General features: G+C 43.1%; 1 protein-coding gene across 4 annotated transcripts in view; it reads right to left on the reverse strand.

Moving 5' to 3' along the window:
* The window catches only part of EPM2A (EPM2A glucan phosphatase, laforin), a 596,250-nt gene that overhangs the window by 350,510 nt on the left and 222,906 nt on the right, over nt 1-22,834 (reverse strand). For all 4 annotated transcript variants that reach the window (XM_078648681.1, XM_078648683.1, XM_078648682.1 and 1 more), the window contains exon 3: nt 4,546-4,720. In XM_078648681.1, coding sequence (XP_078504807.1) covers nt 4,546-4,720 — 175 coding nt within the window. The remainder of the gene's footprint in view (nt 1-4,545; nt 4,721-22,834) is intronic.

The following is a 22,834-nucleotide window of genomic DNA, read 5'->3' on the forward strand; positions in this document are numbered from 1 at the left end:
AATGCATGGATATATTCCTTTTAGACTCAGAAAGAGGAGAGGAATTCCTCTTTCATGCCTTTGCCTGTTTACAATTGAGAAAGTGTTCCAAAACCACTTTTGCAAGGCTGAAAGATTTCTGTAACTCGGGAAAATGTTGTTGTGCACTGTGAAAGGTACCTTGAAGTTGTGAAGCCTGATACACAGGATTTAGGACTGCAAACCTTCCTTATAAATTACATCCACTTGAAATAGTACAATTTATTGGCAACTGAGTAATTCCCATCATTCCTTGCACATTGCATCTGTGTACTCCCCTCAAATATTGTCATAGCAATGGTGTAATTGTCTATGATCCTTCTATATCACATTTAGGGTGTTGCATGGGGGTTGAATCAATAAATACTTTCATGGTATCTGGCTAATACACTTAGGGCCATATCTACATAATTTAGGGATTGCAATTTTCTAATTGTGAATCGCAATTAGGAAATTGCAATTTCTAGTGTACAAAAACCTAGAAGTTGGAAATAGCAGTTCCAAACGGGGTCCCAAAATGACCTACTTTGTGAATATTAATGAGGTAGGTCGCAGTTTGGCCCATTAGGAATTGCAGCTATTACTTGTAAGGTAGCCTGCTGGGGTTACCAGGCCTATGATTGCTTTTTAATCAAGCAGTCTTTTGAAACATTTGGGCTTCATTTTTAAAGAGTAGATATTTGTCCGTGGGACCACTGACTGCTTAAAAAAAATATTTATATAAGATTTCACAATCTTTGCAAATGGTTCCACCACCCTTGAGGTATCGGTAAAAAGTGTATGCTTTGAGGCCGCAATTTAGTCGTAAAACTTTCATACTTACCACTTTAACAGGTAACTAAATTGCAAATGGACTTTTGAACATTTTAAAAACGTTTAGTGGTCACAAACGGCCCAATTCTGAGAATTGGGCAATTTGCAACCTCAAAAAGGTTTTAATTTGAACTATCAAGTAGTCTTCGACAACTGGGTCATTCTCAATGATTCATTCTAAACTGCTTCTGGGAGCAGACCTCACAATATTCTTCCTAGCAGTGACTAAGGATCTACAATCTTTATTCACAAAGTTTTTTCTCTGTGCAGTTGTGTCTTACTCCTGTCATAGAGGGGAATTTGACAAGAATAACCAGCCTGAATCACCAAGCGCTTTGGTGAGGGGTGCTTCCTATATCAGGCTTAGGTTTCATTTACTCGATTTTCGAGAGTTAGACACTCTCGGAATCGTAAAACTCTTTTCTGCACATACTCATGAAATAAGACAACAGCTCACAAAAATACACTGTGAAACAGGTCTGGGTATTCAGGTGCAGATCACATATAAGACAGAAGACACAACTACTTATAGAAAAATCCTTTTGAAACGGGCCCTTAATAACGTACTCACACTTCAGAGTCTTTATTAACCTGGCAAACAGCCACTCAGACCTCATATAGTTCACCTACATTGGCCCTACTTGTGCACAGAATTACTTAGTATGCAGCTAAATAATCGCTAAAACGTTTTAGTTCACAATCACCATCTCTTCCAAGCTCGTGCACAATCTCTCCATTTCAGTGAGTTATTTACGCAACTTGAAACACCTACATCTGTGGCAGTTTACTAAACACAGAGTCTAGTCAAAAATACATTTTAGAGTAACTAAAGTAGTTCTTCTGTGGCACTCTTTCACGTTCTCTTATATAGTTTTGTGAATTTGCCCCCAAACATAAAAATGAAATAAATGGAAATATTCAGCAAAGGAATGGGGAATGCCTCTGTGGCCACGAAATTCATGATATTTCCTATGCTGAGGGAGTCAGCGCTCCAATTTATCACCTGCTTTAGCAGGTGGTAAATGGGAGCAGTGGCTTCTATGTTGAACAAGTGTGAGGTTGAAATGAGGGTGATTGGGATGGGGAAGGGAGGATACAGAAGGCTAGTGGAAAAAATGCTCATGCAGGGTGGAAATTTGGATCCCCCCTCAGGGCCCCACCCATCACCGCCACAGAATAAGGTTGAGCAGGGATGGAGATGGCAGCCTGCGTGAAGCACTTTTATTGGCTGGAATATCTGGCTGGTAAAATTAAGTTAATTTTTAATTGTAAAACTTTATTGCTTGATTAATAAAAAACCATTGCAAGTACAAAATTTAAAATATATCCGAAAAATTCATTTACAAAAGGGGAGTTGGTTGAGTCCAGTATGTATACAGATGAGGAAAAGGACTTGCCAAGTTGTTATGACGATAAGGGGTCACAAGCTGTGGGCCCCTCACAGAGTTTTTTTGCTGCATGGTCCATGTACCTTACCAGGGCACAGTTTAGTTTTGTGTTCCTGGGATCAAAGCAGGCCAAAACTGCTGCTCTACACGATTTGATCCTATTAGTATTCCGGATATGCTTGAAGAGGGACCGTCTTTCGTTCAGCAGTTTTGGGCAGATACAAATTATGTGTATTATATCTTCTTTGTGGTTACCACAGAGTCGACATAGTTCTCGTCCGTGGTCTCTTTTCCATTTTGGTAAATGAACCAACAGGTTGATAACTCCCAGTCTCAGTTTTAAAAAACTTTGTTTCGTACGCGCAGTGAAGGGAACTGTTAGGTACTGCTGTGGGGTCAACAAGGCATAAGACTGCAAGGTTAACCACCCATGACTTCTTTTTGCTAGGCGAGCCTTGTCTTCGACTATTGATAGCTTTTTAGTGTTTATTTTCACTAGCCGTTTGAATTCCTTTTGACTTATGTGCGAGCTCCAAAGGTCGTTTAGGCATAGAGTTGTTAGACCTTTTTCCCGAAAACCGTGCCCTGCACGCCATGAATTCGTGTCAAGAATGAGCCACAGATGATGTGCTAGACTGCCTTCCTTTGATGACCTCAATTTATGGCAGCACACAAGAAAATACATGGCTCTGGCATGTTTTTGCTGGCAAATTCCCAGTTCCAACCTGATTTGTGCCGGTGAGGTTTGGGATGGTAATTTGAACACTGTTCAGTAGATCTTTGTGATGATTTTGTCCAGTTGGCCACTGTCCAAGCCTTTGAGGACTTCACTACCATAAGTTAGTGTGGGAATAATTTTTGCCTGAGCAGCCTGTATTGTTGGTGCAAAAGTTGGGCCTTGTAATTTCTTATGGATAGATCCAACTGCAAAAGCAAGTGCGGCTCCCTTCCTTTTTTGTTCTTCTAAGTGGGTTTTGTATTTGTCATTGTTGTTAAAAATGACACCTACGTACCGGTGGCAGTTGGATTCAGCAATGCTTCCCTTGTTCAGGGTCCAAGACCATTTCTTAGCTTTCCGTGGGTGGACCGCCAAGATTTTGGTCTTCTTGTTGTTAATCAGTAACTCGTTCTTGTTTGAGTATTCCAAGGTGGCGTCAAGGAGCCTTTGCATGCCGATCTTTGTTTTGCTAAGAAGGACCACATCGTCAGCGTATAGCAGGTTTGACAGCCATAGACCAGCTACTTTAGGAGCGTGGGAATTAACCTTGTTTAGAGCTTCGGGGAGGTCAGATAGGAATAAGTTAAAAAGTGTTGGTAAAATTAAGTTCGGTGTTTCTGCACCCTGGAAAACCAAGGGGGGGGGACCACCAGACCAGCCGTGAGTATGGAATCCTACATTACTTTGCAATAAATTTGACACATGCAAACATCCAACACACCACATTCCACAGAACTTTGCACAGATCTACAACACAGATGTGCTACATAGTTGACTATCACCATGCTCACTAGAGAACCTCTCACCATAATATACTGATACATGATATAGATTATATACTGCCCTCTATCATTTAAAAAGACATCTTAGACAGAATCACAACACAATTGGTATGCCATTGGGTTGATAACATATTTCCCTAATAGTACTTGCCACCCATAAAATGCCACACACATTTATCTGTCAATGGAGCAGCAGCATTGTCTACAACGTTAGATAATGCGTAAACAAGTGGTTCAAACCTTCAACTTACACAGGACAACTGTTGCGGATTGGGAAGCGACCAACCTCAGGTCAGAGGTTCCAACCACCTTATTTGGATGCGATGTGGTGCGGTCAGAAACATCCATTTAACAATGGGGGCTTGTGCGGTGGGTGGAAACCACCCGCAGTACAAGCTCCCATTGAAAAATGAAAGTCTGTAAACATCCCTACATTGGGTGGCAGGCACACGGTGCAGGGAAGTTGATGGGGGCAGCATAGATGCCCCCGCGGCCCAAATGCAGAGTCGAGCTCAATTTATAAGACATAACCACCTATAGGACAATAGAACTGGAAGGACTTCTATGATTTGTAGTATTTCATCCCAAGCTGATTCAGACTCTCATGATTGTGGAAAGCTGTAGATGCAAAAAGCGCTTAGAAGCCATATCAATAGCAGAATCTGTGCTACACAAAAAAATAAGACAACCTGTGCAGGAAAGGTTTAAACAAAAAGACAAAACATGTCGAGACACTACTGTTCCCGAGTTCCACGTGGTACAGCTGTTAAACCAATTGCCATATAATTGTCTTGTATACTGAACACAGCTACTGTTGAGCCAGTACCTTGAGTAGTGCATAGCCTGGTGGCCTGCAATGTGGAAGTAAAAGTCTGTGGTGTGCTTCATCTCATTGGGGTGGCCTGTTGTCTCAATCCAGTGCCCCAGCGGGTGGGAGTAGACTCCATCAACCAGGTTTTTCTCATTATAGACACTGCAGCGGTCATGGTGGGGCCCACTACCTGCGAAGAAAAGGAGAGGGCATTAACTCACCAAGTGACTTTTCATATGAAAACTGGGAAAGCCCCTTTAACATCATGTACTTTTAAATCCAAATCAGAAAAGATTATTTCCAGTACCTACCATCGTTATTATCGAGTAATACAATTATAAATTCACTGTGTAAATGTAACACAAATACATCATCTCGGCTGGGAACAGTCATCAATTAATGTCGTCTGTAATTGGAGTGCAGCTACTTTTATCTTCTGCGGATGTCAAGTCTATTCTTAAACAGGTTCATTTGTATCTTGAATGTATCTAGTTGTCACGGCTGTAGGATTCGGAATTGATTTGCCGCCATTTTCAGATGCGTGTTAATTATAGAAATACATTCTCAACTGCTCTTTTTGGCCGTTTATAGCTGAAAATCTAAGGTTGGGGACTTCAAAGCAGTGCAAGAGTAGCAAAACATAGGAAATGTAATTGTATTCGTTGTTAACACATAATGTTTTATTACAAAGAGAAATGGAAAGCATGGCCTGATCTATAAACAGCCGAAGTAATTTAATTTTGTGTTATAATTTTTTATTGGCATTTTGAGAAAATTGCATCATAAGTACAATAAAGTTAATAATAACTTACAATTTGAATGATATGAATAAATACATGGAATATATAGAAAAGAAAAACAAAAAATACATATATGATAAATACTTTGCACCAATAAATAACACTTACAACTATAAAGATAAATAGTAAGGTATACAGTTGAATAAATATTGTGTGAGAAACGTTAAATATTTAAATAAGCTGAAGTAATTTCAAGAAGTGGCAGTAGTTGGCCTAGACTGGTTGAACACGGATGGGGCACTGGTCTGTGACCCTGGAAGTGACTGGAGACTCCAGGGTACAGGGGGTGACATGCCCAGAGTTTGGGTCTGGACACTGGTTTACAGACTAAAGGTGTCGCAACCAGATTTTGTGACCAGGTGTTACAGCACTACTGTGCTTCTAGGAGGGTGATGGCGCCCCTCCTGGTGGTTAGGAACTACACTGACAGAAAGGGGACAAGACTGTTGGACAAAGCTTTCGGAAAGAGGTGTAAAACAGAGAAGACAACGCATGCCCCTATTTCTTGTATGAGAAAAAAATAAAAATTGTAGATTAAGGCAAAAAAATCAAGCTTCAGAGAATGAACACTCTAGCACAGCAGCAACATATAAATAACCACTTAACCCCTTCGATGCTGGCCCGTTTCCGCCCTGTGCGGTAAACATGCGAACAGGGTGGGGCCTCGACGAACCCCAGCCGTCATCCGCACAACAGCACCGCGGAGCGTGACGGCTGGGGTTCGTCACCAGCATGCAAGGGGTTAATAAGCTTCCTCCATACAGAGGAAACTCGGTTAGGCAACAAATGTACAGTGTAAACAGTGGCCATGTCTGGTAAACACTGAAGAACTTGCTCCACAACGCTTGCCATTACGTAGAGCAACAAATACATACCTGCTTACGAATCCCGCCGCCTACAGGCCATTCAAAACCAAGCTGCTCGTCTTATCCTTTCCCTCCCCAAATCCTCCCACATCACCCCAGTTCTCAAATCTCTTCACTGGCTTCCAGTCCACTTCAGATCCTTTTTCAAATTGGCCTGTCTAGCTTTTCGGGCTCATTTCCGTTCCGCACCCTTGTTCATCACTTCTCTTATTTCTTCTCATGCCCCGGTCCGCACTCTCCGCTCTTCTTCTCTTTCTCTTCTTCATATTCCCCGCTTCCGCAAATCCAGAACGGGAGGCACCCGGTTCTCAGTCCTGGCCCCCCAGTTCTGGAATAGTCTTCCTCTCTCTATCCGTTCCATTCCCATCTACACTCACTTCCGCAAAGCTCTTAAAACTTTTCTTTTTTCCCAGGCATTCCCTTCCTAAACCTCCTTGGGTTCCCTCTGCTGTGTTCTGATCAGGTCCCCAGCGCCAGGAAGCCGTTCGGCCACCGTGCGCTTTATTAAATATTTTATTCATTCATTCATTCATACAGAGAGTGCACTTGGACAAAATATTTTTTTTAATGATGCATGTTAGTGCACTTTATGTTCTTGTGTAATTGTGCGCTGGGGATTGACAGCATTGGTGCAGCAGGTGCAGTGGCACCGTGGCCCAGAGGCCTTAAAGACCCACGGAATCCTGATTACTGCTGCATTTTTCAGTTCAAACATTGGCCAGGAGGCCCATTTTCTTTCTTGCACTAGGGCCCATGACACCGTGGCTACACAACTAATTGTGCGATGCGGACAGACCGTTGCTGAAGATAAAGTATGATGAAGATGTTTGCGTGAGGATGGATGAGGTAGGTTCCATATACATATTCAGCGCGTCGTCTCTGTGTGCTGACGGAAAAGTCCTGCTATGGCAGTGGTATATGTTTTATTATCTATGGATGCAGCGCCATGAACAACAGTAAGCCAAAGGGTTTTTGGCAGGATGAGGAAGATGTAGCAGTTTAAAACAGTAACTGAGCTAAAAAAATTCTTAAATTAAATAATTTGGGGCATCCAACCACATCAGTAGCTCATTTTACTTCGTATAAACACAGAAAAAATCATCTTTAAGGACAAAAGTTCACATAAGGTTACCCAACAATGCCCTCTGGTAGAAACGTCATAATTAATATTTCAGAGGGGCATTTTAAGTGATCCATCCATTATCACAAAAACCTATCTGGCTGAATGGCAGGTGGCCAGTCTCCCAGGCAAATGTCCTCGCAGTGTCTATCCTAAATAGAAGTTTTAAGCATAGTTATTTTGGACACCCTAATCGTCATCACATTAACATAAAACATGTTCTATGAATGCAGCGGAGACGCTTTATGATATGTCTAGATCAGTTCCTAAATTCCTGGGCTCCTTCCCATCTAGCACTGTGGTTGTTTTTAATGGAAGTCAAGAATGAGCCCCAACTTCAGGGGTGTACATCTAGCAATGAAGTCTTGGTTAATGAGAGACTCCTCTAGGAAACACCAAACAGCACAAGCAGGTTAGACTCTACTGTGCCCTGTATCTCCTCAGTGGTGGGTTGCGCTCTGATTATGTAAGGTTAGGTGGACATGAGTGATCTGACAATATCCCTGTTACTGGCTTCTTCACAACCTGACTAACAAGTGCAGGTGATGTGTCACCTTATACTTTCATAGCTCTTTATTATGGTCCCTCAACAGAGATGCGGCAGATGTGTGAAACAGCTAAAGAAAAGACCGAAGTAGTCCAAAAAGTCCTAAAACTGCATGAGAGAAGGCACCTATTACGTTGCACTTAGTTTGTCTCTGCAAAAGATTGAAGAAATTCAACATGTTTCATTCAACTCAAATGTTTAGCAGATTTATGAGGACTAAAAACAAAATGATATGCCTGACCCTGCAGCAGTGGAAGTGCCGTAAATTGAATACATGAGTGTTCCATGTGTGGAAAACGAAAAGCTCCACACCAACGTGGAGCTGCTGCGTGCTACAATTCTTAGCTTGGAGAGCATAACCACAGATGGATTTTTTTCAGTTCTACACCTAGAATAGTTCCCACTCTTCTACAAACCCAAAGATTGAGACTCAACACACGCAGGCTTAAAACAGTCCATATCACACAAAAACAAATGAGGATTCAGGTTTCAACGCTTGCAAAAGCCGCAAGGTTTAAACACATCATACATTAGGCAGCCACCTATGACGCTGGCACGCACAAGAGCCATGGCAGCCGCTGTCTTTAGTCCTGATGAATCTTTTAAGATTTTTAAGAGGAAACAGCATTTACAACGCTGCCATTACATCGCGTTTCTATTACAATGAAGTTGTTACAACGACTGCGTTGTTAGAACGCAATGCCTTTACATCGCCAGTCATTAGATCAACTTTCTGTAGGGGGCGCTCTAACCTAAGGGATAGTATAATTTACGATTCCAACACCTGCCCTACTGTTCGTAGACTGGAGTTGGAATGGTAAATTATACTATTCCTAAGTCCAGCGCACCCCCTATAGCAAGTCGATCTAATGACTTGCGATGTAAAGGTATCGCATTCTAACAACGCGGTCGTTGTAATGACCACGTTGTAATAGAAAGCAATGTTATAGCATGCAATGTAACATGCTATATTTGTTTTAAGGCCGAACATCACCATCACATATTAGTCAGGGTGAGAAGGAGCCAGCAGCAGGCATAGTATATTAACTCTTGTTTCTACTTCAGACAATCAGAGAGAGAAAACCACCACTGAAGAGAAGCAAGTGGTGTAGTAGTTTAACCTACCTACCCATTTTGGTGTGTCCATGAAGTACCTCTGTTAGAAATTGGGTTCTTTGTTGACGAAGGTGAGAAACCTGGTCAAGCACGAACCACAATCCTAGTCTGTGTAAGGCACAAGCAAACCCAACATTATCTTGTGCTTACCCTCTGGTAGATTGGAACAGAGCAGGCAAGCTTAAGTTGAAGGTAATGTGTAAAGTATTTGTGCAACAATTCAAACACTAAAAACAGTGAAAACACCACAAAAAAAGATCCCACACTAAGCTTAGAACACCGGAGGAGTTTTTATTAAATAGAACAAGACCAAAACAACACAAAATCTAATCAGTAAAACCGGAGATATCGTGTTTTAAGGTCTTAGGGGAAAACAGTGCCAAAAAGCACGCGGTGCCAACAAGGGATAACTGGTCACGATGGACCGGGACAGAGTCACAAGTTCCAGGTCACCGTGATGGAGCGCCTGCCGGCTACAGGAACCAGATTAGGCCTGTTGTACAAAGTACCTTAAAGTCTGGATGTGGAGAATTAAATGGACCCGAGGCAAAGAAGGGTAACGCTGTCGAAGCGATGCGTCGGTTCCGAGATGCAGCGAGACTGCGGTGCGTGGTCCTGTAGCATCGACGTCAAGGATCCCCTCGACGGGGCTTGAGTTGTGACATCCGGGCATGGAGAATGCAGAGTACAGCCGAGGCAATGCATCGGTTACGATGAGCGGTGAAACTGGGATGTGGAGTTTCATCGTCGTCATCGAGGTGCCATCGATGAGAGATGCACGGAACTGGGTTGGAGATGCACCACACCGTCAGTGATGTATCGGTTCCAAAGCTGCGAGTGAGATGTGGACATTCTGCACCGGGTCCAATCTGTGCAGCGGAGGCAATGCGTCGGGTCTGCCAGAGGATGTCCTGCTGAGCCAAGGAGATGCATCGATTTGGCTTGCATGGATTCAGCTCTAGGAAGCATTGCCTTGCAGAGAAGATGCGTTGATTCCACTGGTAAGCACCTTAGGCCAATTTCCAATGGTCCAGGACTGGGGTGGCACCACTTGGCAGGGTGGACTCACAGACAGCAGAGTCAAGGTGCAGATGCAAGGTAGTTGGAAGCCTTTTATGTCCCTGAGGCTTCAGATCGGAAGACCAGCCAACTAGCCCTTCGTGTCACTCTGGGTTCAAGAGATGTAGGTCCAGCCCTTCTCACGCCGGCAAGAAAGCAGGAGGCAAATCAGGAGTACAGCAGATGCTCAGCAGAGTGGTTGTCCTTTCAGCAGCATTGCTATCCTTCTTCCTGGCAGAGTATCTACAGGTCCAGAAGTGTACAGAAGTGGTGGTGTCTGAGGTCCTTCTTTTATATGCTTTAAGGTTGTCAACAAACTTTGCAATGGAAACATACCTACATGTATGCATATTCACACATGGGAAGCACACCATCTTCTCCTCCACAAAAGAGTCCCTTACTCCTGGAAGATACATGTTAGACAACCAATAAAGAGTTCTAGGATGGCTCACTTCTGTGTTATGTGTTAAAAATCACTGCATGTCCTGTTATGTCAACTGCACCAACACAAAGAGGAAGAGTTCATGTGCAAGAGGCTCTTGGCCAAACACATAAGCTCCTCTCAGGCTAAAAATAAGTTAACGCTGCTGCAAATGAAGGTTTTAGTGCTTTTTCACGAGTTGTAGATTCTATAACTGAGCCTACAGTCTCACAGCCCTTTAAAATCTGCACTTCATGTGCAGTCAAGCAGTCAACATAATGGAAGGGCTTAATTATCTGAACTATTCATGATATTGCAAAATTATTTTCAAAAATATATGTTTTCTTTTCTATTTGGCCACATTGTGTTAAGCTTGGCAGCTACAAATTTCCATTACTCAAATTGCAATATTAGTATTTTACATGTTTTTTTCTTATTTTTTTAATGGGTATGATCTGCAGTTGTAATTGGCATCTTCAGGTTCACATTTTGTAAGTGCCAAGTAACTGGCAAATCATCTTCTAGTATTTCTTCGTATGATCTTAAACATAGATGTACAGAGTGGCCCCTTTATTTCCAAATCAAGTCAAGTCAATAAACTTTATTCGACTATATTTCATAGCCATAAAAGTACACAAAATCACATTGAAAAGTTAACAGAGATCTAACAGTTCTAAGCAAAGATAGGAGATGAACAGGCTTCATAAAAAGTAAAAGCGTAAACAAAAAATCACATTATCATAGTTTTACGCAGATAAAATACACTTTTGAGATATGTCACAATAGAAGAAACGGTGAAAATATCCTCCAAAGTCAATATGGCCAAAAAGGCAGGGCGACAAAATCTCAAATCCAAATATTTTAAAATGGGCACAATCCATCTCTTTCTGGATAACAAATAAAATCTACAAAAAAATAAAATATGTATGTCTGATTGATCAGAGGTATTATCACAGGGACATTTAGGCAAAACCCTTGCCCAGTCATTCATAACAGGGAAACTTAGTAATCTGAAGAGAATTCCAAATCTAAATCTAATTAGTAGGAATCTTTCATGTTCTTTCATATGTAATTTTAGATAGGGTTGAATGGAGTTAACATTGGTAGCCAACTGGTGAGAGATCACAGTTGTTTTAATCATTTCTCCTGTTTGTCTCTGGTCAAGGAAAAAATCCAAACACAAAGACTTTAGATTCTTTCTGGTAATCCCAGTCATAGTTTCTGGCTCATCAAAAAACTCCGGGTGTTTGATGTTCTTACAAACTAGTTTAATGTAACAAAACCATTTTATCCTTTTTGCCCCATCGAGTTTTAACACATCTCCCAATATAAGTCAGTTTAGATAGCATTTCTCATTGGTCCAAACACGATGCCATAATAGAATTGGTTGCACTCTAATTAAGTCTTCTAGAAATGGTATTCCCAGTTCAGTATGGCAATTATAATTGGACATGCTCCTGGGGAGAGACAGTAAGTGACGTAAGAAATCATTTTCAGTCAACTGTAATTTATGAACATCTAAGTTTCCCCATATGCCAGCCCCATATAGTGCTACTGAAACGCAGCTAGACTTATAAATGTAAATGAGTTCTTTGACCGGTTTTTTGCCCAATTTTTTGCTAAAAGATTTGACAGCCATAATCGCTTTAGAAAATAATAAATTTCTGGCCTGTATTGCATTCGTCCAATTTCCAGTTTGTTCAAACAAAATGCCTAAATATGGAAAGTTAGGAGTATGCTGTATTGGGGTACCTTTAATGAACATAATTTTTTTCTTCAGACGAACATTCCCGCCACAGTTCATTGCGAATGTCTTTGTGCAGTTTATCTGTAAGTCCAGTTTCTCCATGAACACACTAAAGGAAGAAATCATAGTCTGCATTGCTAAGGGAGTTCTTGCCATGAGCACCGTGTCATCTGCATAAATAAGTGCAGGTAACCGGCGGGCTGAGGCGGTTGGCATGTCAATGCATTCCTGTAGAAGTATGGCCTCAAGGTTATTAATATAAATAGAAAATAAAAAGGGGGCAAGGACACACCCCTGCCTCACGCCCCTGCTAATACTAAATTCCCTTGTGCATTCACCCCTTGTACCATATCGGACCATTGCACTAGCCTTGCTATATAGTTGTCTTAGAAAGCAAGCCGAGGTGAGATCTAAAAAAGTTAAGTATAATCTACCTCCCTTGGCTGTTGTATACTTCTCTATCAAAATTGATAGATTAAGAGCTTGCTCAATAGTGCCAACCCCTTCACGGAACCCATACTGGAGATCGATGATTATGTGGCGTTCCTCGGCCCATTTCTGGAGTCTTTCTAGGATAACTCTGCCGATAATTTTTATGTTAGAATCCAGCAAGGAAATAGGCCGGTAGCAAGCACAACTAGATCTATCTCCTTTTTTGAAGATTGGGATGATAATTGATTTGAACCACGTATCGAGGAGGCCCACAGAGATAGCAGCATTAAAGGTTCTGGTGAGTAACGGGGCCCAGAGGCTAATGTCCTTCTTATAAATGTCTACTGGGACCCCGTCGGGACCTGGTGCCTTACCCCCGAGGCTCGACTTAATGCCCTTAGTTACTTCCTCAAGCGTAAAGTCAAGTTGTAGCCCTGCTGAATGTTTTATCGTAACCTGGGGCGTTATAGTTGGGTCTGTGCTAACAGGTACAGGGTTATATAATTTTTCAAAATGCTTAACCCATTCCCTTTCATCAATGGCAACCTCTATGCGAGCTTTAAAGCTATCTTTAAAAAAAGGAGCATTGATTGCTTTCCAAAAGGAAGTCATGTCCTTTGATTCTGAGGCCATCAGAATGTCGGACCATGCTTTATTTTTTAGCTGGAGTTTTTGATTTTTGAGTGCCGTCTTATATTCTTTGCGAAGGGTCTTTATAAGGGGTTGGTTTCTGGTTTGCTGTTGCAAGGCTAATTTAAGTTTTTTATGCGCCTTGCTACAGGCCGGTGAGAACCATCCTCTGCCTTTCATTTGGTTCTTATTAAACTTAGAATTGACCCAAAGCCCCTTTTCGATGCTTACTATTATTACTTTAAAATTGGTTATGGTTTCGGCATCCTCAGAATCCAGAGCCAGACAAGCATCAAAATTTGCGCCACAGGTACTAACAAGGGCACTTAGAAAAACCTCAGGGACCACCCTGGTCCGTTTAATGGCGTATCCATTTTGCCTATGAATATCTATGCCCGTAGAAAAAACAGCAGGTCTGTTTTGCACTGCTAACTTTACGTCCATGAGTTCTAACCTGATAGGAAAATGGTCACTCAGAGGAGAATTCAAGACATTACATTTAATTACACGATCCCTGTAACATGATGAAATAAGTATAAAGTCTATGGTGGTCATTGATCCTCTGCCATTAAAAGTTGGGTTAAAGTCGGTCTTGTTATGGCATATATCGTTTGCAAACCCTAGATCATATTTAAACAGGATCTCATTTAGAGCATTCCCCAGCAATGAGTGCTCAAAATGAGATAAATTATCGTCTCTTTCCACAGTAAGTCCGCAAATTCCTGTGCCAGATCTATCACAAAGGGTACAATTAAAATCTCCACCCCAGATTATCGTGTACAATCTATTGGAACCATTTAGAATACCATCTAGTTCATAAATCATGGTTTTAAATACCGTCCCTACATCAGCTGTTGGAATATTGTTGTAAAAATTAACCAATAATATGGAGGCAGTGCCACCAAAGTATACCCCCACAATATGGAAAAAGCAGTTCTGAAAATACATTTGGACTTTGCAGGATAAGCGATTCGAGATGTACGTACATAACCCACCTTTCGCTCGCCCATGTATAGAACTAACAGCGGAGGTCGACAGTGTTTTAAAACCACTCAAATGGTAATCTCTCTTCACCCAAGTCTCTTGTAAACAAATTACATAGCTGTTGTCCGTAAATAACTTCCAGTCAGGGTTCTCTAATTTTGCCCGAAGACCGGCTATATTCCAGAAGTTAATGGACCATTGTTTGTCAGATTTATCAACAGAACCATCAATGGTACCTTGGACACTGTCTTGAGTGATTGCCTTGGGACCACTTCCCATGTTTTCCCTACCTATAGGGGTTTCTTGACACATAGGGGGCCCGTTAAAGTCCTCCAATAAATGATCCTTAATAATGTTACAAGGATCGCCTCCATTGCATTCCCGCCTCCCTTCCAAGTGTTTGTCCCTTGTCAAATTGCTGCTTCTATAGTCGGTGTTTCCCTTCCCTAGATCAGAATTACATGCGTTAATGTTAGAATGATAGACATAGAGTCATTCATTTTCATCCAAACTAGACAAAGGGTAGAAGAAGTTAGCAAGTGGTATGTCCCAGTATTCCCTAGGATTATTATTGTGGGGGTGCCTATTAGAAACCATATGTTGTTGTAAGTTGGCACCCCCATACTGAGGTAAAAAGTTGTCATACTGGGTGTCATAACTATGAACACAAAGATTTGGAACAGGATGTTGTCTGGGTGCATAGTTACGCATCAACGATGGATAATTGATGGACATTCGTTGATGCGAGGACATATCATATGCACTATGGAAACTAGGGACGGCCTGGTTCCGAAATGCGTCAGGTGTATGTGGTGCATCAGATCTATTCTTTAATAAGGGATGGCGCACGGGTCTCAGTGGTGGTTTGTTGGAATGCGTCATCAAGGCTTCAGGGTAAAAAATATCTCAGGTTCCGCGTGGATATGCCTCCCTCGCATCTCCCGGGGAACCAGTCGCTGATGTATGTTACCAATCTGTGATCTTTAAAATTAACTATGATCACATCCCATTCAATCTGTTTTGGTCGAATGCCCACCCAATTACAACGTCTCACAGAGACAATGTCACCGTTGAGATGTGATGGAAGAGGTCTATTTTTGCTCAGCCAGTGGATTACCTTATTCTTGAGACTAGAATTATACTCAGTAATTCCACCTGACAGAGTCGGAACACCGGTAAGTATAATGACATAAGTTGCTAACTCAGGGGGTAAATCCGCCACATTAGTAAGTTTAGTTTTAAATGTTCTAGCAGCCCTAAGTGGAGGATCAATTATCTTATGTTTTTTTTTGATTCTCCAGGATCTAACTTATCTTTATCTGAATTCACGGCGGTTGTGACAATATTACTTGTCACACGGCTGATCCGTGTATTAGCTGCTAGAGTTTTATTTTTTGAGCTGGTATCAGACTGTGGCCCAAGGTGATTAGTGGTCTGTCGATTGCTAAGGTTTTTAGGTGGCTGTTGAAATGTTAGGTTTCCCCCCATCCTAATCTGATCCATAGCCTCCCCCAACCTTTTAAGCCTTTCAATGAGGGGAAGTATTAATGATTTTAGGAGACTTTCAATGCCCTCTAACAACCCTTCATAGTTGGGGGCAGGGTTTGAATCAGCCTTCTCTGCTTCTGCAGTTCTCTTATGTGGGGGATATATATTACTAGTAATGAAGGGTGGAAATCTATCCCCCTTTTTTGCCCATCCCTTTCTTCTCCGTTTTCTTGGCGGAGAACGATTGACACTACTAGTCCCTGTAGGTAAAGGTTTTTAAAGATTTTTATCCGATATGTTGGTTGAGTGGGCATCCGGTACCAGGGGAGTTAATACCGGGGATGGTACATTTATATTATGTAAGGGTGCCACTTCACTCGGCAGGGGAGTGATTAGGTCAACCAGAGAGTTCGATATTTGAGTTCTCTCCAAAGTGTTGGAGTCAAGGGGAGCTAAAATGTCATCTATTACTATGTGAGTGTCTTGAAAAATAAGGGGAATATTGTCCGTACTAAATAAGTAGGCATCTGATTCTTTGCAGATTGCTGAGTCTAAGGTGGTACTGGAATCAACAATCTGCGGTAAAGTGGGTGGTCGTTTTTTAAATAATTCAATGGAGAGTCTGCGTTCGGCACGCCTTTCCGCTAGACTAATCTCTCGATCCACCTCTTTTTTAGCTCTGGCAAAGTACTTATCTAGTGGACCAAGAATGGATATCCCTACGGTGCTGGGTAAGGTATTTGAAACTGAGGTGGACATAATTGGTGTATGACGATATCAATAGACTACATATACATAGAAATATCCCTTATGCAATGAAATAATAAAATTCAAGGGCACAAACTATAAAATACCAAACTACAAAAAAGGGTATGAATAGGCAAATCGTTTAGTGTCTAGGTTACAATACCACGAAAACCATGTCCAAATGTCAAAGGGGGTAGACCGGCCCGGCCTCTATCGGCCCCGGACGGCCACAGACGGTCCCGCCCTTGTCCCGGGCTTCTCCCGGGACGCTCCCGCGCCGCGGGTGGAGACCTTCTCTTAAATAGGTGGGCCAATGGGTTGTAGGTGGGGCGTGGTGGACAGGGAGAGCGGCCAGGTGGGTGAGGCACGGTTTGCCGAGGCTTCTGGTCTTAGAAGTCCGGCCCGCTCGCTCGCAGCCCTGGTCCAACACACGCAGCAGAGTCCAAGGTTCCTGGGCAGTAAAGGTGCGCAGCGGGACCCGCGAAGCGGGTACCGCAAGTTGTAGTGCAAAGAACGGGTCTATCAAAGCCCTCAGCAACGGTCGGTCAGTTCACAAAGGTGTCCCACGGCGTTTCCTCCTCCTCAGCCTCTTCAGGATTGCAGGCGGGGCGTGGTGGACAGGGAGAGCGGCCAGGTGGCGTGAGGCGCGGTTTGCCGAGGCTTCTGGTCTTAGAAGTCCGGCCCCGCTCGCTCGCAGCCCTGGTCCAACACACGCAGCAGAGTCCAAGGTTCCTGGGCAGTAAAGGTGCGCAGCGGGACCCGCGAAGCGGGTACCGCAAGTTGTAGTGCAAATAACGGGTCTATCAAAGCCCTCAGCAACGGTCGGTCAGTTCACAAAGGTGTCCCATGGCGTTTCCTCCTCCTCAGCCTTTTCAGGATTGCAGGCGGGGCGTGGTGGACAGGGAGAGCGGCCAGGTGGCGTGAGGCGCGGTTTGCCGAGGCTTCTGGTCTTAGAAGTCCGGCCCCGCTCGCTCGCAGCCCTGGTCCAACACACGCAGCAGAGTCCAAGGTTCCTGGGCAGTAAAGGTGCGCAGCGGGACCCGCGAAGCGGGTACCGCAAGTTGTAGTGCAAAGAACGGGTCTATCAAAGCCCTCAGCAATGGTCGGTCAGTTCACAAAGAGGTCAAAAGTCAGGCTATCTTCCAGGGAGCTTGGCGTTTACTTTTCTTTTTCTGACTTTAAAGTGACAGGATTTATTTGACAATCTGATCACACAACTGCTGCACCTCGGGGGTAGCAACCTTGACGTCTCCTGTTCCACCACACTTCATGATTGACGCTTGAGGAATGTTAGTGTCGAGAGATGCTGAGTCTATAAGTGATTATTTCCAAATCAGTTTATATTTCAGAAAATAATACTTATAATTTCATATAAACCCACAGTGTGGCTAACCACCACGGCGAATGGAGAAACTATCTAATAGCTTGTAAAATCATCCTAAAATCCCTTCACATATGGCTTCTAGCTATTAGAATATTTTTTTAAGATTAGGTCACCAATTGTCCGCCATCTTGCACTGCATTAGTAAGCATCCCTGCCCAGCACTTTGCGGGAGGCCTGCAAGCCCCCTGTCCTACATTAAACCATGAGACATCTGGCACAATGGAACCAGCAAGACCCAAAAAGATCTAAGGGAACTGTTTAATATGGATCTGCGAATTTGCACAGTATGGGTCAAGGAACTAACAGGCACATGCATCAAGGTAGGATTTTGCGTGTTATTAATTGCGATAATTAAGGAATCGCAATTAAGGACTCGCAAACGTCTATGCCTGTAGGAATCGCTGTAAAAATAGCGATTCCTACACATTCCTTATTTGCGACTCGCAAATTGCGAGTCGCAAATAAGGAATGGCTTCCCATTCATTCCTATGGGCCAACAGGCCCATAGGAATGGATGGGAAATTGCATGCGCAATTTGCAGGTACCAATAGGTCCTCGCAAATTGTGCATGCAATATCAGGGTGCAAGGGTGTCAAAAGGACAGTCTGTTGCACCCCTAAAATTGTGCATTTTTCAAAGTTTTTGCAAATTACCATGACGTTCAACTTCATGGTAATTTGCACCCCCAATTAGCGAAATCGCAATGTTTTTTTTACTTTAATGCGTTGCATTTAAGGAATCTCAATTTGCGATTCCTTAAATGCAATCGCAATTTAAGTAATCGCAATTTAGAGATTACTTAAATTGCGATTTTTTGCATTTGGGATGATGCATCCCAAATGCTAAAATACCGGTCGCAAAGGGGCAGATTCTGGGAATCTGCCCTTTTGCGACCGTTTTTTCTTTTGATGCATGTGCCTGTAAGCCTTCGTGAATCTTCTGTGTGGGAGTGAAAGGCCAAGACAACAGTGCAAGAGCCACAGGCATAAAACAAAATGCAGAATGATGTAGGATAAGGGGCTAAGTGTGCAGCAAAGCCTCACCTGTGATAATGCACATGAAAGACATAATCATGTGGAGCAGTGCCACGGAGTGAATTTACGAGTAACTAGTCTGAGCTGATGATTCCCTTTGGCCACCAGGAATTATCACACACAAGATGTAAGCAGGTGTAGGGTACCTTAAAAGATACAGTTCTAATAATGGGGATAAACGCTAAGGATCGGCAATGCCACAACACGACATCAACTAAACAATAACCCAGGAATCTGCTATATGTCCTTAAAGTGTCTTGGCTTTTTGGCGCCCTTGATCTCTCATGGAATTAGTCTATATATGAACAATTGCTGTGGAATCTGGGAGTGGCAATATGACTAAGAAGGTAGGTGAATCAGATGTTGGCACCAGGATGATAAAACAGCACACAGGTATGTCCAACTGGTTAGGTAACAGTTAAAGGGAGAGAGTTAGCCCAGTACCCATGTAATGCTGACAACCATCTTGGCTCAATGAAGGTCATACCCAAAAAGGAGTACTATCTCTAAGACTCAATCTCTTTCCTATGATCAACACTAAAATGTATACTTCTGTATCATTTTTAAGATGTATTAGCATCTAAAATAGGCTTTTTCTGCAAATATTATTTGAAATGTAATTTGGAATTCATAATATATGGAAGACCTGTTTTCATATGTGTCTTATATGGTAATGGCTCCAATAATATGTATCACAATTTGATTATGTCCACCTGATTGCACATAGATAATATCTATGGGTGTAACCAAGCACATCTAAGTACACGATATTCGATCTAATATGACATTTTTCACTTCCTAGTCTTACTCAACATACTCTATTGCCTACTCTCTCTGAGTATCACGCCACTCCAACACTGTCCTTGGACTCCAATAATGCTTCAGTGGGGAGCCATAGACCCCAGTAATGATTAAGTGGAGGTCCACAGAAGTGTAAAGGTTAGGACCCACTGCTTTACTGTCTTGCAAACATCCCAAACTACCGCTGTTCTTTCTCTTTCTCATCCTGCACCATTTACTCTGTTCTCAGTTTTCCACTATTTTAACAGAACTTTCCTCTTGTATAACATAGATTGCCTTATATGGCCATGCATGGCCCTACTAATCCTTTGCCTTAACTTCCCAGAACCCTGCACTTACTTAACATATATTTGTCTTCTTTCAACTCTTCAGCCTTCTAACACGCACATCCTCCATTCTCACCCACCGGCTGTGTAACCTTGGCTCTGCTGCTTCTGCCCATCTCTTGGCCCACCTCTCCCCAAATTGCTCCTAGTTCACTACTCATGAATTGAATTAAATGAATGAATGAATGAAAAGACATTTGTAGAGCGCATGACTACCCGGGAGTGTCCCAGCGCTATGATCAACATGGAAGTGGCGGACTAGAGAAACAGCAGAGTCTTGAGTTGTTTGCGGAAGGTCTGATGATTGGAAATCAAGCATAGATGGAGTAGAAGGGAGTTCCATAGCTTGGAGGAATTGTAGGAAAAAAGCAGTCCACCCCTTCTGGCTCTTCTTATTCTGGGCACCTCGGCTAGACGCAATTCATCTGACCGAAGTTTTCTGTTAGCTTTATAGGAGAGGATCAAGGCTGAGTTGATGGATGGGCCTGTCCTTGACAGTGTTTTATGAGCCATGCACAGAGTTTTAAATTTGATGCGTTCTTGCATGGGGAGCCATTGAAGGGAGCAGATTGACGGTTTACCTGATTGTCTGTTAAGTGACCCCGTCAATAGTCTGGCTGCGCTGTTCTGGACTAGTTGGAGTTTGGAAATTACTGAGGAAGGGGAGCCCAGGTATAATGCAATCTGATAATCCAGCCTAGAAAGTATAAGGGATTGTATCAGTACTTTCTTTGCTGATGGGGGAAGAAGAGGGAGGATTTTCCGGGCCATTTTAAGCAGGCCGAAACAGGTTGCTACTGTCTTCCTGGCCTGTGTCCTGAAATTCAAGCCCTGGTCCAGCCAGATGCCCAGACTCTTAATTTCAGTCTTGGGGGTAGGAGGAGGACCCATGCTTGATGGCCACATTAGGTTGGGGTGGAAGCTGCAGGGGTTACCCAACACCATAATCTCAGTTTTTCCACCGTTGAGCTTAAGCTGGGATGTATCCATCCACTTTGAAATGTCTTCTAGGCAGATACTGGGATTGTTGGAATTATGGTTCGTCTGGTTGAGTGCAACCACCAGTTGCGTATTGTCCACATAGATCACTATACGGATTCCTGAGGGGTCTAGGTGGCTGCCAGGGGGGGCATATACACGATAAAAAGGGCCGGGCTAAGCGAGGAGCCCTGCGGGACCGCACTTGTTAAGGTGGCTGGTTCGGATAAAACATTCTCCTCAAAAACCTGAAAGGTTCTTCCTTCTAAGAAGGAGCGCAGCCATTGAAGCACGATGCCTGTGACTCCAATATTCCTCAGACCGTGAATTAGGGTCATGTGGTTCACCGTATCAAACGCTGCACGTAGGTCGAGGAGAATGATGGCTGTGGAGCCTCCTAAATCAAGGATTTTTCTGCTTTCCTCTACTACTGCCAGCAGGGCCGTTTCGTTACTCTGACGAAGACCGAACCCTGTTTGGGAGCAGTGAAGCAGATTGTGTGTTTCGAGAAAACCTGAGAGGATTTGATTAACAAACTTTTCTGTCACTTTACTTATTCCGGGTAGAAGAGATATTGGGCGGTAATTTTCCAGCTCAGCTGGATCTAGGTTTGGTTTCACCCACACATATCTCCTTCTCATGTACATTTCTGCTAATCTGCAGACCACTAATGAAACACAGGGTTTCACAGATGCCAACTCACCTTAAACCATTTAAATCTCTGCATCTGACAGCCTGAAAACTCTTATATTTACTCAACTCATCACTGTGCCCACACTCACAGCTAGAAACATCCTGGACACATTCTTTCCAAACTTGAGTCATCATAGTTAAAGGAAACTTTTTTTTTTTTGTAAGACGTTTATTGAGTACTGTCAGGTGTACACAGCGTCACGCCAACAACCCAGAGGCCGGCCGCTATTCGTATAGATTATCAGGTAAATACAAGGCATCAAACATAGCTGTATACATGCAAACTCACAGTTTCAAAGATAATATCATGACAGTACGCTGATTCAGTAATCCAATCCATGCATCTCACTTTTCTCAATTTTTTTGATGCGTTAACTTTAAACTCGTGCGGTATCTGAACTGTATATGGGGTGTTTTTCCATCTGTCAGTGTTGAGCCTATATCAAGCGTGGTGCGCTATACATAATACACTGCAGAGGTGCTTAGCTGACTCGTAACAAGCCATGGTGCCTTGAAGTGGGAACAGTCTGGCCCAGCATATGCTCAGCTTTCAGGAAACAGCCATGCAGTAACAGACAGAGTCTCACGTTGATGGCCATAGTTGCCCACATAAGGACATAAGGAGGACCATCATACCAGTAACCGAGGCCACATCTATTGTCCTCCCTCCCCCGATCCATGAACACAATAACTTGCATTAGTACAACAGCAATATGAAGTGCATACCGTTAATCACAGGGCTCCCCTGCAGGTACCTCTAGCAGATAACATTGCAGCGGAGCCCATATATCAGTAGGTCTGGAGGCGACAGGCAACAGCTCCGAGTAGGCATGCAATTGTTCCTGACAGTATACCAAATCATTCACCCAATCCTTGAACTTGGGGGCTCTCCCTCTCCCCCACCTGCATGCCACCCTTCGCTTAGCCAACAACATAGCTAGTGCTACATATTTGCGATGGGCTGCCTGAAGCGGTTCCACATAACCCAGCAGTGCCATCACCGGAGACGGCTCCACCAGTGTATGTATCATTTTGGAGATTGCTGTAAAAACCTGTACCCAATAGCGTTGAACTTGTTCACATCCCCATGCCAGATGCAAGAAATCTGCCTCCGGACCCCACATCTGTCAC

Source organism: Lissotriton helveticus, chromosome 6 (assembly GCF_964261635.1).
Source record: "Lissotriton helveticus chromosome 6, aLisHel1.1, whole genome shotgun sequence".
Classification (NCBI taxonomy): Eukaryota; Metazoa; Chordata; class Amphibia; order Caudata; family Salamandridae; genus Lissotriton; species Lissotriton helveticus.